We start from the raw sequence: 13,555 nt of genomic DNA, 5'->3' as shown, positions 1-13,555 counted from the left end.
TTTTGCCACAGATCACATCCCTCTGTGTGTGTTTAAACACCAAACACCTCTGTTATGTTTATCCAGTGGCTATTCTCCGAACAAGAATGCCCGGTTGATTGTTTTACCCTCAGAGCTTTCATGAAAGCAAGGTTATTGCGACAATTGTTTCAATTCTTTGAGAAAACCATAATTTAATTTTGATTGTCATGGCGTTATTCCTGTGTAGCTGAACAGGCACCATATTGTTCAATTGTAAATTGTATTATTCTGTGGAAATATTGACTAATTCTATGATCTACAGAAAGATCAAGTCTGCCTCTTAACTTACCACAATCAATATTAAATTAGGCCAGCAAGATTTGTTTACCTTCAAATTTATTCAATTGGTTTCACAAAAAGGTCACAACCATTACATGTTCAGAGACGTAAACATAATTTGATGGACATAAATGCTAAATTATAAATGAAAAGCCTGTGTTTACCCAGATGAGCATTTTCCAGTCGATCACTGCATGATGTCTGGGACAATGGATGTCATCGGCGGTGGCATTTGCTCCCTAAAGACGCATTTCCAAGTCATTCCTGCAGCTGCTTTCAGTTGCTGATTGTTTGTGTGACATTCTGGTTTCAGTTTTGTCTTGATCTAGGGCCATATTCTCCAATGTACATAGCGGAAAAGACCCGCAGCTGCACAATTTTCTGTTTACGTAGATTGTCCCATCGACCTGTCCTTTTAAGCCATTTCATGAAAGGTACACATGAGGATAAAATTGTTGGTTTGTTAAGGAAAGGAAAACTCAGTGGCCAGAAATGACTTGAATCTTGTAATTATTATTTTTTTAAATAATGAAAATTAACAAATGGAAAAACATATCACTTTTGATTTGTATAACAGCATTATTTTAAAATTCAACTAATGAAAAAGGCCTGGATATAAAAGATGGTACCCCTAGAAAATACTTTTTTTATTTTATTTTATTTTTTAATATTTTAAGGGTGGCGTAGTTTCAGGATGTTTGATGACATGGTGTTTACAATACTAATCATGGAACCACAGGAAGCAGGAAGAGAGTTGTCTCCGGAGATTAGGAAGAAAATTATAGACAAGACAAAGGTAAAGTATAGGCCATCTCCAAGATCTTGATGTTTCTGTGACTATAGTTCCACGGACCGTAGCCAATCTCCCTGGACATGGCTGCAGGAGGAAAATTGATAGCAAATTGAGGAGACGGTTAATATGAATGAGGAACCTCTAGAAATTAAATGTGAACTTCAAGGTCAAAGTACATCAGTGTCAAATCGTACCATCCATCGTTGTTTGAGCCAAAGTGGATTTGATTGGAGAGGACCAAAGACCCGGCAGTGTTGAGAAAAAAAAATTGAGACTGGAATTGGCCAAATTGCATGTCCAAAAACCACAAAGCTTCTGAGGGAATGTCCTATTGACAGATGATTATAATTTTTTTGTCAAGGCACATCAACTCTCACAGATACAAAAATGAAACATACCAAGAAATGAACACTGTCCCTGCTGTAAAACATGGACCAGGCTTACTGTAGTTATAATCTGGGGCTGCTATCTGGCACAGGTGTCTGGAATCTGTGCAGTGTACAATGACATTTCAATACTATCATGGTATTCTGGAGGAAAATACCAGCAATTGTAATGAAAAGTAACAATACCAGCTTGGGTAAGAGACAAACCAGAAACAAAACAAAAGCACAAACATCCATCCATCATCTACTGCTTATCCGGGGTCGGGTCGCGGGGGCAGCAGCTTTAGCAGGGAAGCCCAGACTTCCCTCTCGCCAGCAACTTCAACCAGCTCCTCCGACGGGATCCCAAGGCGTTCCCAGGCCAGCCGAGAGACATAGTCTCTCAAGCGTGTCCTGGGGTCGTCCCCGGGGCCTCCCGCCGGTGGGACATGCCCGATACACCTCTCCAGGGAGGCGTCCAGGAGGCATCGGAACCAGATGCCCGAGCCACCTCAACTGGTTCCTCAACGCGGAGGAGTAGCGGCTCGACACCCCGTACTCCCGAAGCACCCTCCACAAGACTCCCCGAGGGACACGGTCAAACGCCTTCTCCAAGTCTACAAAGCACATGTAGGCACTGATTGGGCGAACTCCCATGCACCCTCGAGGATCCTGCCAAGGATGTAGAGCTGGTCCACTGTTCCACGGCCGGGACGAAAACCACCTTGCTCCTCCTGAATCCGAGATTCGACTTCCCGACGGACCCTCCTCTCCAGCACCCCTGAATAGACCTTACCAGGGAGCCCTTGAGGAGTGTGATCCCTCTACTGTATAGTTGGAACACAACCTCCGGTCCCCCTTCTTAAAAAAAGCGGACCACCACCCCGATCTGCCAATCCAGAGGTGGGTGTTGAAACTCTTTCTGACAGGGGATTCTGACAAACGTTCCCAGCAGACCCTCACAATACGTTTGGGTCTGCCAGGTCGGACCAGTATCTTACCCCGCCATCGGAGCCAACACCACCAGGTGGTGATCAGTTGACAGCTCCACTCCTCTCTTCACCCGAGTGTCCAACATGCAGCCGCAAATCCAATGACACAACTACAAAGTCGATCATCGAACTGCGGCCTAGCTGGATTTAGCAAATCAATATTAAAGTCACCACAGATGAATAGACTTTTTTGGTTCACACGGAAAAATAATTTGTTCATCCATTCATAAAATTGGTTTATACTTGAGCAAGGAGCCCTATATACACAACTTACAACAGCATTTTTCTTTCTACCATTTAGAATCTCCACAGTTAAATATTGCATAATTCCATCAATTGTCAATGTCATATCAGTTAGTACAATATATTTGACAGATTTATGAATATATAACGCAACCCTGTCTCCTTTTTTGTTGTCTCTATTCTTATTTGTTAATTCATAATTCAAATAGAAATGTATACCCTTAAACCAGGTTTCTGTAATGCCTACAATACTGAAGAGATGAACAAATTGATGTAAATACTCTTTGATAGAATCAACATTTGAGTACATACTACGACTATTAAAATGTATAATGGACAATTTTTTCTCTGTTTTCACACACTTCATGTATTGATCCTGAGTTGAATATTGACACTTACTGGCAAGGCAATAGATTATAAAAAATGGTCAGGGTCAATCTCTGTAACCAGGTCTGTGTTATGCTCATAGGTGTATACAGCCCCCCACCCCCCACCCCCACCGCCTACGTTGGTTGAGGAAAAGTAGATTGTTTATTGTATTGTTGATTTAAAGTGAAATCAAAATTTTGAGATTGCTAATGTTATTGTTATTATTATTATTATTATTATTATTATTATTATTATTATTATTATTATTATTATTATTATTATTATTATTATTATTATTATTATTATTATTATTATTAAAGTGTAATTGTTTCACCATTTTTGACCGTCTGTCTGTGTGATGACGAAATAGGAACCTTTTGTAGACAACAAAACTGCGGGTTGATTTAGCAGACGTACCACGGACAATTTAGCTAGATTGCGGCCACTGGAAACGAAACTGGTTTCCACTTGAACAATTAAATCCAACGTTCTGTCTCAGTTTTGTCCGTAAGGCAGAGGCAGTGTCACAGTGAAAATGGGGGTCCCCAAGTTTTATCGATGGATTTCAGAGCGTTACCCTTGTCTGAGTGAAGTTGTCAAGGAACATCAGGTAAGGCAGCAGTGGTGACGGTGGACTGTTCCGATTTACCGACCACAGCGGCGTTAGCTTAGCAGTAGGCTATCCGCTTGTTTAGCTACGGGTTGTTAAAGTCTTAGTACGCTTGGCTAATTTTTTTGTCCAATTAATTATCATCCCTAGTTAGCATCCGTTTATTTATATATACATATTTTAATCTACTGTCGTGTTACTGCTGTCAATTGGGAACGGTATACATTGCGTTGTAAATGTTTATTTAAACCCAGCTGTTAAAACAATTAATGTATAGAGTAAAGGAAGTAAAACTTTTATTGTGTGTAATTAGTGAGTCTGTGAGTCACTGACCTACGTTGTCGATAAAATCAAGTTTTCTTATCGTTATTATTGACAGCTGCGCCCTTTTGGTTTGGTAATGTGGCCACCATGTCAACATGTAATACATAATTAGTCTATTCTGATACTTGAGGCAACTATGATAAATTGATTACTTACTGTATTAAAAAAAAATAATAATAATAATCCAACGTCCCAAAATGTTATTTTTAGAGACCACCCCAACAAAACAAAAATTTTGGGGACGTTGGAAAGGTAAAATGAATTGAGAAGCTTGAGTACAGTTTCACCATTTTGGGTCTTTGTGCGTCCATCATGTTTCGTAGACGTTGATCTAGTTCCACTGTCACAATAAGTTGACAGAAAATTAAGTTCTCATAAAGGAGACCAGGTCAAAATAAATGTAGTAACCATTCTGAACATGCCTATAAGGTTTGTTCCTTCCACATGTGGTTCATTACCTGAATATTAGTTGGGCAACACATGACCTATTTCCAAGACACTTTTCATCTCAGGTGCACCTGTGTATGCAAGCTAAGGCTCCAAATACATTTGCAAATGTGGCCTTTGTCAATTCGGCTTAGGTCATCATTGTCCGCAAATTACACAATAGTAGGAAGCAATTAGAAGAGAATGTGTTTAGTGGCTAAATGAATCCTTTGAATTACACCACTCGTGTATGAAAATGTAATTACTCAAAAGATTTATTTTGGTGTTGAAAATGTTCTGTTAATTAATGGAATGTTGGCATATTTAATATGGGTTTCCTAAGGCATTTGAGTTTCACTTCTAATTATTACATAAGAAATCATAATTTGATTTTTCAGATCCCCGAATTTGACAATCTCTATCTGGACATGAATGGGATCATCCATCAGTGTTCTCACCCAAATGATGAAGATGTTCACTTCCGCATCTCTGAAGAGAAGATTTTTGCGGATATTTTCCATTACCTGGAGGTGCTTTTCAGGATCATCAAGCCACGCAAGGTCTTCTTCATGGCAGTAGATGGTGTGGCGCCAAGGGCAAAGATGAACCAGCAGAGAGGACGGAGATTCCGGTGGGTTCAGGATTCACAAAAATTTTGACCAATATAACAGCTTTTTCTTAATCACTGACACTAACCTAACCTGTTAACAAAAAAAAATTCAAGGGAGTAAGTAAAAATACACAACTGAGAATGTGGTTGCTTAAGTGTGCACACCCTTTTTAACTGGGGACTTGGCTGTCTTAGATAGATTTAAGTAGTTACATTCAAATTCATGTTAAATGTGAGTCAGCGCAAGAGATGTGAACCTTCACTGGTCTCACAATTTGATTACGATTATCATGTCAAGAATTTGATATCGCGATGCTTTACAATACATCCATTTTTTACACTACTTGGTTAAACATGGTGCCCTTTATTAGTCCCACAATGGGGAAATATGCGTAGTGTCAGCAGCAATATTGGAAAATATAAATAGCACGCAGTGAGCACACAGAAAATGTTGTAGGTGATGCATTGTCACTACTTTGAATGCAAGTCTACTAAGTTAATGTGTCTCCCTGTATATATTCTCCTATCGTTCTTCTCTTAAAACTACTTGTTCAGGCTGGTGATACTTTGAAAGCAGTCTTGCAGAAATGGCCAAAGAATAATAAAAACACGTGCAGAGTCAAAACTGGACAGGCACAAAGGAACAGTAGGAGTTGGACTTATAGGTTTGAGGCCTTGCTTAAGTTCACCATGGCAGTGGGATTTCCATATTTTTTGGATAGGTCTTGAATGAGCCACTGGAAGTTGTCAGTAAGGAGGGTTAGTTTTGATGTTGTTTTGTCCTATGACTAAATAAAATTGACCCATTTTTATGAACATCAGTTATTTCTACAGACAACATGATGTGTATCTTTGCATGTGTGTTTGTGTATGAAGATCTGCCAAAGAAGCAGAAGAGAAAATAAAAAAAGCTCTGGAAAAAGGAGAGGTGTTGCCCACAGAAGCGCGTTTCGACTCAAACTGCATCACCCCAGGTAGGCCCAAAATTTCCCCCTTGTTCATATATTGTACTTCTGACCTCACTGCTCACTGTATAGTAATCAGCTTTTTCTGCTTTTGCACACCGTATTTGTTCACATGTTTGATATTTCATTTAATTGCTGGATGGGCCAATATCACCTACTGCAATTTAAAGTGCATCTGGAAAGTATTAACAGCGCCTTACTTTTTCTACATTTTGTTAATTTTACAGCCTTATTTCTCAATAAATCATTTTCCCTCCTCTAAAATTCTTCAAGCAGCACCACACAATGACAATTAAAAAAGGTTTTTGCAGGGGTTTTTTCAAATGAACTTGTGATTTTGTTTATTGAACATATAAACAAGTAGCAGAAAAATAATAACGATTTTAAAAAAGAAAAAAAACCTAATGCACTCATCGTTAATCACGGTTTACATGTTCAAAAGGGAGTAGGAAGAAGTTGAAAACTTATCTAGTCCTACCCCTTATTCTTTGTATGTTTTGACTTTTTTCATTATTGATACAATAATAGGTTAATATATTTTGATAAAAGATTAAGAAACCCCAGGTACAAAAGCATACACATTCACAGTCTTTGCCCTGAAGCTCGCCAACTCTGTTTTAAAGGCAGGTACACATACACGCTTGGTCGGCTTTCTACCGATATGTGGAAAAGGCCTTAAGTAAGCGACACGCCTCTTTCAGCGTGTGTGCGAGAGGGCGCAGGAAGATGGCTTCACGCACTGAAGCACTCGCTGGACAGGCACTCCTCGTTGAAAAGCATGAAGCGCTAATTAAGCTTATTAAAACGTATTAAGTGTTGCTCTCGCTGGCCGTCCCACTCCTCGTTGAGAGTATCAATTTTTGGTTTTTAGAAACGTTTTGTAACGAGCAAATGTTTTTCGCGGAGAAGAAGCTAAAGCAGCAATCATTCCTGCAGTGGACTCAAGGTGCGTTCAATGAACAGGCACACAGTAGGAAATCACAGTTATGCATAGAAAAAGATCAGACAACTGACAGAACAACAGACAGGTTGTGATGCATTTTTGACACTTCCCTTCAAAATAATTGGAGTGTGAATCATCTTGTTCCCAGTTTGTAGTATTTGATTACGCAGTTGACTAATAGGGGGCGTAATGGAGAAGAGCAGAGACATGCACGCACTCTCAAGCAGCGTTACATTGAGTCATTGCTGTGCCACTGTATTGCCAATATGCAGTCAAATACAGTACTTAAAGAATATGGCATGCAATGTGAAAGCACATACAGTCTAAACATAAATATATACAGTATGTACATGAATTAACATGTATACATCCCAATATTTTTGAATTAATAATAAATAATAATTTGAAGTTCCTTTGTCAGTTTTAATTTTGGTGCTTTTCCTAATGTTTTAGAGTTTTGTCGAGGTACCGTTTGTAGTGGAATTTTCAGCAGTTCGGCGAGATGAATGAAACGGTCTGGAAAACAATTTGTCTTTTGGGTTTCTTTATAGTTGAAGCTTCAAATATACACTAGTATCACAGAACAGTTTACATGGTCGTGGTCTTTGAGAGAGTACACAGAAAGAATCACGGGAAGATTCTTTATGCTGCCTAGTTAGGAATTTGGGAGGGAGGAAGGAGCAAGCTTATGAGTTCAAGTTACTTTGGTATTGTTTTCTGTCCAAGGAATGAAAAGCCCTTTGTTAACGAAAATACAGGTGTCCACAATACAGTAGGCAATAAACTTATGTTAATATGTACTGAATATTATTTTCCACAACACGTTTCATTACCTGTATCGAGGTATTTTATACAGGTATAGTATCAAAGTCAAAATTTTGGTATCGTGACAACACTAACTTACTCATATTAAAAAAATAAACACTGGGGGCAGCAATTGCTGTCAAAGGTGTATCAACAAAGTATTGATAAAAGTTTGTGAACGCCTTTGTACTTGAAGTTTCCTTTTTACTTGACTCGGTGAAGCCCAGAGTTCAAAACTAACATGATGAAGCAGCATTTAACTGTTGTGCTGTACACAGATGTAATAAAATGACAACAGAAGTGAAGTCAGACCAAGTGTAAATGTTTTAAATCCAGATTAAAAACAAGTTTTTTTTCTTTATGCTTACTTATGTACTTTGTTTTTAAATGTCTTTAGTCATTTGTTTTTAAATGCGAGCACATTGTTTATGAAATTGCTGTATAAATAAAGCTGCATTGTGTTTCTTTTTAATAATAATAAAAATCCCCCTAATTATTCCATGTTGCACTTATCGGGTGGCAACTAAAATGGAATAAGTCACAACATATATATATATTTTTAAAGCATTGGCCAATTAAACTGTGTCATCTTCTTCCAGGCACTGAGTTCATGGTGCGACTCCAAGAGCAGCTGAAGTATTTTGTCCACAGCAAGCTCTCGACTGACAAACTTTGGCAGAATGTCAAAATCTACTTGTCAGGTCATGAGGTGTGTGTTCATTTGTGAATGTCGGCACGTTTTGCATTAAGAAACATCTTGCCAAGGTTGACCTAGTTGGAGGCTTTCCATTTATTTTATAGACCCCTGGTGAGGGAGAACATAAAATCATGGAATTCATACGTTCAGAGACTACAAAGCCACTTCATGACCCCAACACCCGACACTGCTTATATGGTCTGGATGCTGACCTGGTATGATATGTGTGCATGTCTATTTGATGTGGTTGGGTGTCAATGTGTCTCTCAGGATTCTCATGTCGTTTTGGTCCATTGTTAGATCATGTTGGGTTTGACCAGTCATGAGCCAAATTTCTCCCTGCTCAGAGAAGAGGTCCGCTTTGGAGGAAAGAAATCCCAGAAAAGGTTTGAATTGTTATTAAGCTTGAAGTTTTGAATTTCAAGGTTTAAAACTTTGTTAAAGGTCCATGTCCCAAGATACAGAGTTTTTGCAGATTTGCGACCACTCTGGCGAAAAGCGGAACGGCAGCCAGCACCGTGCACGCACCCAGGGTGCCGAGACGTTAGTTAGTGGTAGTGTTATTGTGCATTGCTTATCTTAAATAGACCCTATTGCATTTTTGTGACGAAGTCTTACCTTTTTAGCAAGAAGAAAGCAAGCTGTGAGTCCCGTTTCACCCTCTTAGGGTTTTCCACCTACTCCAATATTAACGCTGCTCCAATATTGATCCACGTCCTCCTGCGACGCTTGTTCGACTTTCGTTTTGCCCTTTTTGTTGCACTAGACAGTGTTATCCTTTCCTGCTCGGTATTCTGACCGTGGTCGGGGGACGCAGAGGAGATTTTTCCCTCAATCAGAGTCACAGCTGTGGACAACTCCGTTGCATGTCGGCAAACTGGTCAAACAAAAGGAGCCACCGGCAGACGGAGAGTCGCACTGGAGTCTTGATTTATTATTTTGACACACTTTTATATCCGCTGTCGCACAGACGCACACACTTGTGTCTTTCCTCGGTCTCGTCCACACACTCCCAAACACTTCCACCTTCCCAGCACTTCCGCAGAGCGAGAGAGCGTGCATGCGCCTGACTTCACTAAAGCTTAAAGATTCAGTCCTGAACCGCCGATCATTATTTCACTCTACAGGAAAATAGGGGCAACAGCCAGTGTGCCCTGTCCATTATACAATTCTTAAAACGTGTGGGTGAAAAATATGGTTATTCTAACACTCCAATTTGCATCAATATTGTGACATGTACCTTTAAATTCTAATTATGGAAATACATTTTTAACCCCCCAAGAGTGATTAGAGCAGTGCTTGTTTAATTGAAGAATAAAATAAAATGCTTACGTGGGCATAAAATTGTTTTTTAAGATATTTTTAAAATTGTATATAATATCCCATGTTCACAGGGGATTGAGACAGAGCCCTGCCACAAATACTGAAATCTTGCGAGTAATTGAGACCAGCGGAATTTTTTTTATAATCCCTCTATTCATAGTATAAACCGTAACTATAGCACAAACTATGATCCCAAAACATTTATCATTTCAAATTCATTTTACGATATTACAGTATTTTAAAACATTTTTAATGTATTTAGAATTTAATGAAACATGAAAATAACTTGACAGGGTGTTGAAGGTGCTTGAAAATTGTTTTGGTGAATCAGTCCTGTCTGATTCCTCCCTTTCAGGATAACTGCTCCAGAGGAGACAACGTTCCATTTGCTTCACTTGTCGCTGATGAGGGAATACATTAACTATGAGTTCTCTCATGTTAAGGTAGGATATTAGACACTCATATCATGACGTAAGCAGACAATAAAGCCTGATCGATTCTGATTGATCTTGATGGATTTTTTTAGAATCAGTTGGGCTCTGATTATGACTTGGAGAAGATAATAGATGACTGGATTCTCATGAGCTTCCTCGTGGGGAATGACTTCATCCCTCACCTTCCTCATCTTCACATTAACCATGATGCTCTGCCGTTGTTGTATAAGACTTACATCAGTGTGCTGCCCAGCCTTGATGGTGAGAGACAAAATGGATTCTTGCATCACACAATATTTTGACTCTCTTGTGTTTTAATTCAGTATTTAATTTTTTTACAAGTGAGCCCCGTACAATCTTATGTATGCTTGACATGGTCTGGAGAAGGAATGGGCAACATAAAAGATGGGTTGGAGCCACATTTTTTGATAGCATTACTGGGGTCCACATCGGATCGCACACTCCCTAACCAGATGTATGAAAAAAAAATTCATTTTTTAAATCAGGAAAATATGTACATGTCTGTTTTTCTCTCTCACTTTCTTAAACAATGTCTGGCATCTAGTTTTGAACACAGTTACATTACAATTTCATACTGCTCCGGAACAGTAAACATTTTAATTACATGCGGTCTGTGAGATCGCCAGTTCCCCATCCCTGGTCTAAAGGATAACATTTTAAAAAACTTAGAGGGGAAAGAAAGAAAATTTGAAAAATTTGAAAATTGTTTGGTAGATTATTTCTCTGTTGTACAAACACTTGGCAATAAATCTTATACAAGTGGAAAGTCTTTACACTTATAAATGGGGCCACATTTTACAGGACACACATTTGTGGGATGAGCAGCAGAGTTGAGTATGTGAGATGCATCCAGGAAAAAGGTGTCTATTTCGTCTCTGTTTATTTTGCTTATGACATTGACTCTTGTTTGGTGTTAATTGGATGATTGCAATTTGGGGGGGGGGGACAATGACATTTTATCAATTTATCAATTATTCATTACAATCAGCAGCCTCAGTAGCCCATAGACAAACCATGCACAGCCACAACAGCCTGGCACCGCCTCTGCTTGATGGTTACCAGCGTGCTCACACACTGCTTTGTGGGGTGGAATCCCATTCTTCAACAACCATTTGTTGTAAGTCAGCCAATGTGGTTTTGTTAGTCACTCTGGTACGAACAACACACCCAAGGTCTTCAATTTGGTCAAGGCCAGGACTGCTGTCAGTCAATTTTACGCTCTGTAGTCTACTCCCAAATTGTAACGATAGTCTATGATAAAACCACAATCATATTGGAGGATAGCATTCGGCACCTTAATGATGATATTCACGTTTGCTACTGATTACAGAATCCCATCTGTGTCTCTTGATATGTCTCCGCATTGAAATTGCCTCCAATGATGACAAGTGAGGGAGGTGCCACCACACACCATCACATTGCCACGACTAAAATATATTACTCTATCAGTCAGCAATGAGCATCAAGTTTTCTGCGTCTTCTCCACACTTTGACCCTCTGATCCAGTTGCCCTCGGCAGAATCTGGACTCCTTGTTGAAAATAACATTTTGCACATGTTCAAGTTCCAAGTGGGTGGGTTGCTGAGACCAGTTTGGATGGGTCTAATGGGTAAGGGCAGTTATGACAGGCCTCCTGGCAGCCCCATGTAGAAAAGACTGCACACAGCCTATTCTCATTGTCTGGGCAGAGAGCAATCAAGATTGGCCTGCAAACTTTGACTGGAAATCTGTAGATGACAGATTTTGTTGAGGTGTTGTCTTCTTAGAATGGCCACGTCACACTCTGTCTCTGACTTCTGTGAAACTTAGCCTTCAGTTTTGAGGTATGAGGGATCACCAAACTTTGGTTTTGCGGAACACCATATTGAAGTTGCCCTATTCAAATCAGTCAAATGAGGCATGCTGATTCTTGGAGCAGATAGCTACTGACCACTGTAGCAGGGTCCGTCCTACTAGGTAGGCACCTAATTGGCAACAAATACAGTAAGCTGTATGGTATTTCCGGAGACGATTTGGCAAATTTTCATGGGTGCAAGCCTAAATACTCATCTCTGCTGATTATTAATTAATGTGACTCAAACTGATTTATTTTGTGCTCAGGTTATCTGAACGAGAATGGCCACCTTAACCTTGGAAACTTTGAGAAATACTTGGAGAAACTCTCTGAGGTGCGACTTTTAGAAACATAAATTTTCCTTTTTTTTATTGCAATTGTGTGTTGCTTTTTATATAGACAAAAAATAGCTTTCAGGCATTTTCCCATTACATTTTGCTGACTTACACATTGATTACCCTACGATTATCAAAATCAAAACTCTTTTCTTTCTTCCTATTATTTTTCTTTTTACTTCAACTTATTATATTATACTTATCATACTAATGTATCTTCATGTTTATATGTTCAATTAAAAAAACATAAAAAAATTGTTAAGACAATTTAATTGTGATTTATAGTCAATCTTTTCATGGCTGGATCAGTCTGCCGAGTATTTTTTTTTTCTTATAATGTCAGCACACTAAAAATGTAGGGGGGGGGCGGGGGGTATTATGGACACTGTAGACATGTTTTTTTGTGAACGTGTATATATATATATAAATTATTTATTTATTTATTTATTTATTTATTCCTTACCCCTGCCCAGTTTGACCGCGAACATTTCAGTGAGGTGTTTGTGGACTTGAAGTGGTTTGAGAGTAAAGTTGGTAACAAGTACCTGAATGAGGCGGCCGGCCGAGCAGCAGAGATGGAAGCTGCCAGTAAACACACTCACAAGGAAGAGGTAGGACAGCAGTGATAAAACCTTACCCAATTTTCATTGTTTTCCTGCATACTTAAATGTGCTTGTGCTAATGACACCACTTGTATGTTGTACAGGATTGTTCTCTCACTCTGGCAGAATTGACTTCATCTGATCAAGTGTTAGATGGTGGGGAAGTCCCTACTGTCGAGGATGACGATGAGGAAGATGATATATTTGAAACTGAGTTCAGACAGTACAAGCGCACATACTATATGACCAAGATGGGGGTGGACGTAGTGTCTGAGTGAGTTTATTACCACACACCCACTCACAATTTGTATGAAAAAGACGCTTAACATAGTGTTTCCCTACCACGGGTATGTGTACCCATTGGGGTATACATCCTATTGCATTTAATACTTTATTTCCAAGATAAGTGAATATTCTCACTCAGTCATTTCATAAGCACATTAGTAAAATGGTATTTGTGTGCTATAGTGGGTCTGAATATTATTCTTTTTGAAGTCAGTCCAAAAAATTTGTTTAGTTTATTTACCGGTATATTACTTATTTTCAAGGTAACTTGTTTTTATGT

At 39.1% G+C, this 13,555-nt stretch overlaps 1 protein-coding gene across 1 annotated transcript in view; it reads left to right on the top strand.

Annotated features, from left to right (window-relative positions):
• Nucleotides 1-3,488: 3,488 nt before the first annotated feature.
• The window catches only part of xrn1 (5'-3' exoribonuclease 1), a 30,572-nt gene continuing 20,505 nt past the window's right edge, over nt 3,489-13,555 (top strand). The window contains exons 1-11 of the mRNA XM_077558433.1: nt 3,489-3,672; nt 4,821-5,053; nt 5,909-6,006; nt 8,344-8,453; nt 8,546-8,656; nt 8,742-8,827; nt 10,120-10,207; nt 10,291-10,459; nt 12,320-12,387; nt 12,862-12,999; nt 13,095-13,264. Coding sequence (XP_077414559.1) covers nt 3,598-3,672; nt 4,821-5,053; nt 5,909-6,006; nt 8,344-8,453; nt 8,546-8,656; nt 8,742-8,827; nt 10,120-10,207; nt 10,291-10,459; nt 12,320-12,387; nt 12,862-12,999; nt 13,095-13,264 — 1,346 coding nt within the window. The 5' untranslated portion in view covers nt 3,489-3,597. The remainder of the gene's footprint in view (nt 3,673-4,820; nt 5,054-5,908; nt 6,007-8,343; nt 8,454-8,545; nt 8,657-8,741; nt 8,828-10,119; nt 10,208-10,290; nt 10,460-12,319; nt 12,388-12,861; nt 13,000-13,094; nt 13,265-13,555) is intronic.

This window comes from Vanacampus margaritifer, chromosome 2 (assembly GCF_051991255.1).
Source record: "Vanacampus margaritifer isolate UIUO_Vmar chromosome 2, RoL_Vmar_1.0, whole genome shotgun sequence".
NCBI classification, from domain to species: domain Eukaryota; kingdom Metazoa; phylum Chordata; class Actinopteri; order Syngnathiformes; family Syngnathidae; genus Vanacampus; species Vanacampus margaritifer.
This window is presented reverse-complemented; position numbering and strand designations above follow the sequence as displayed.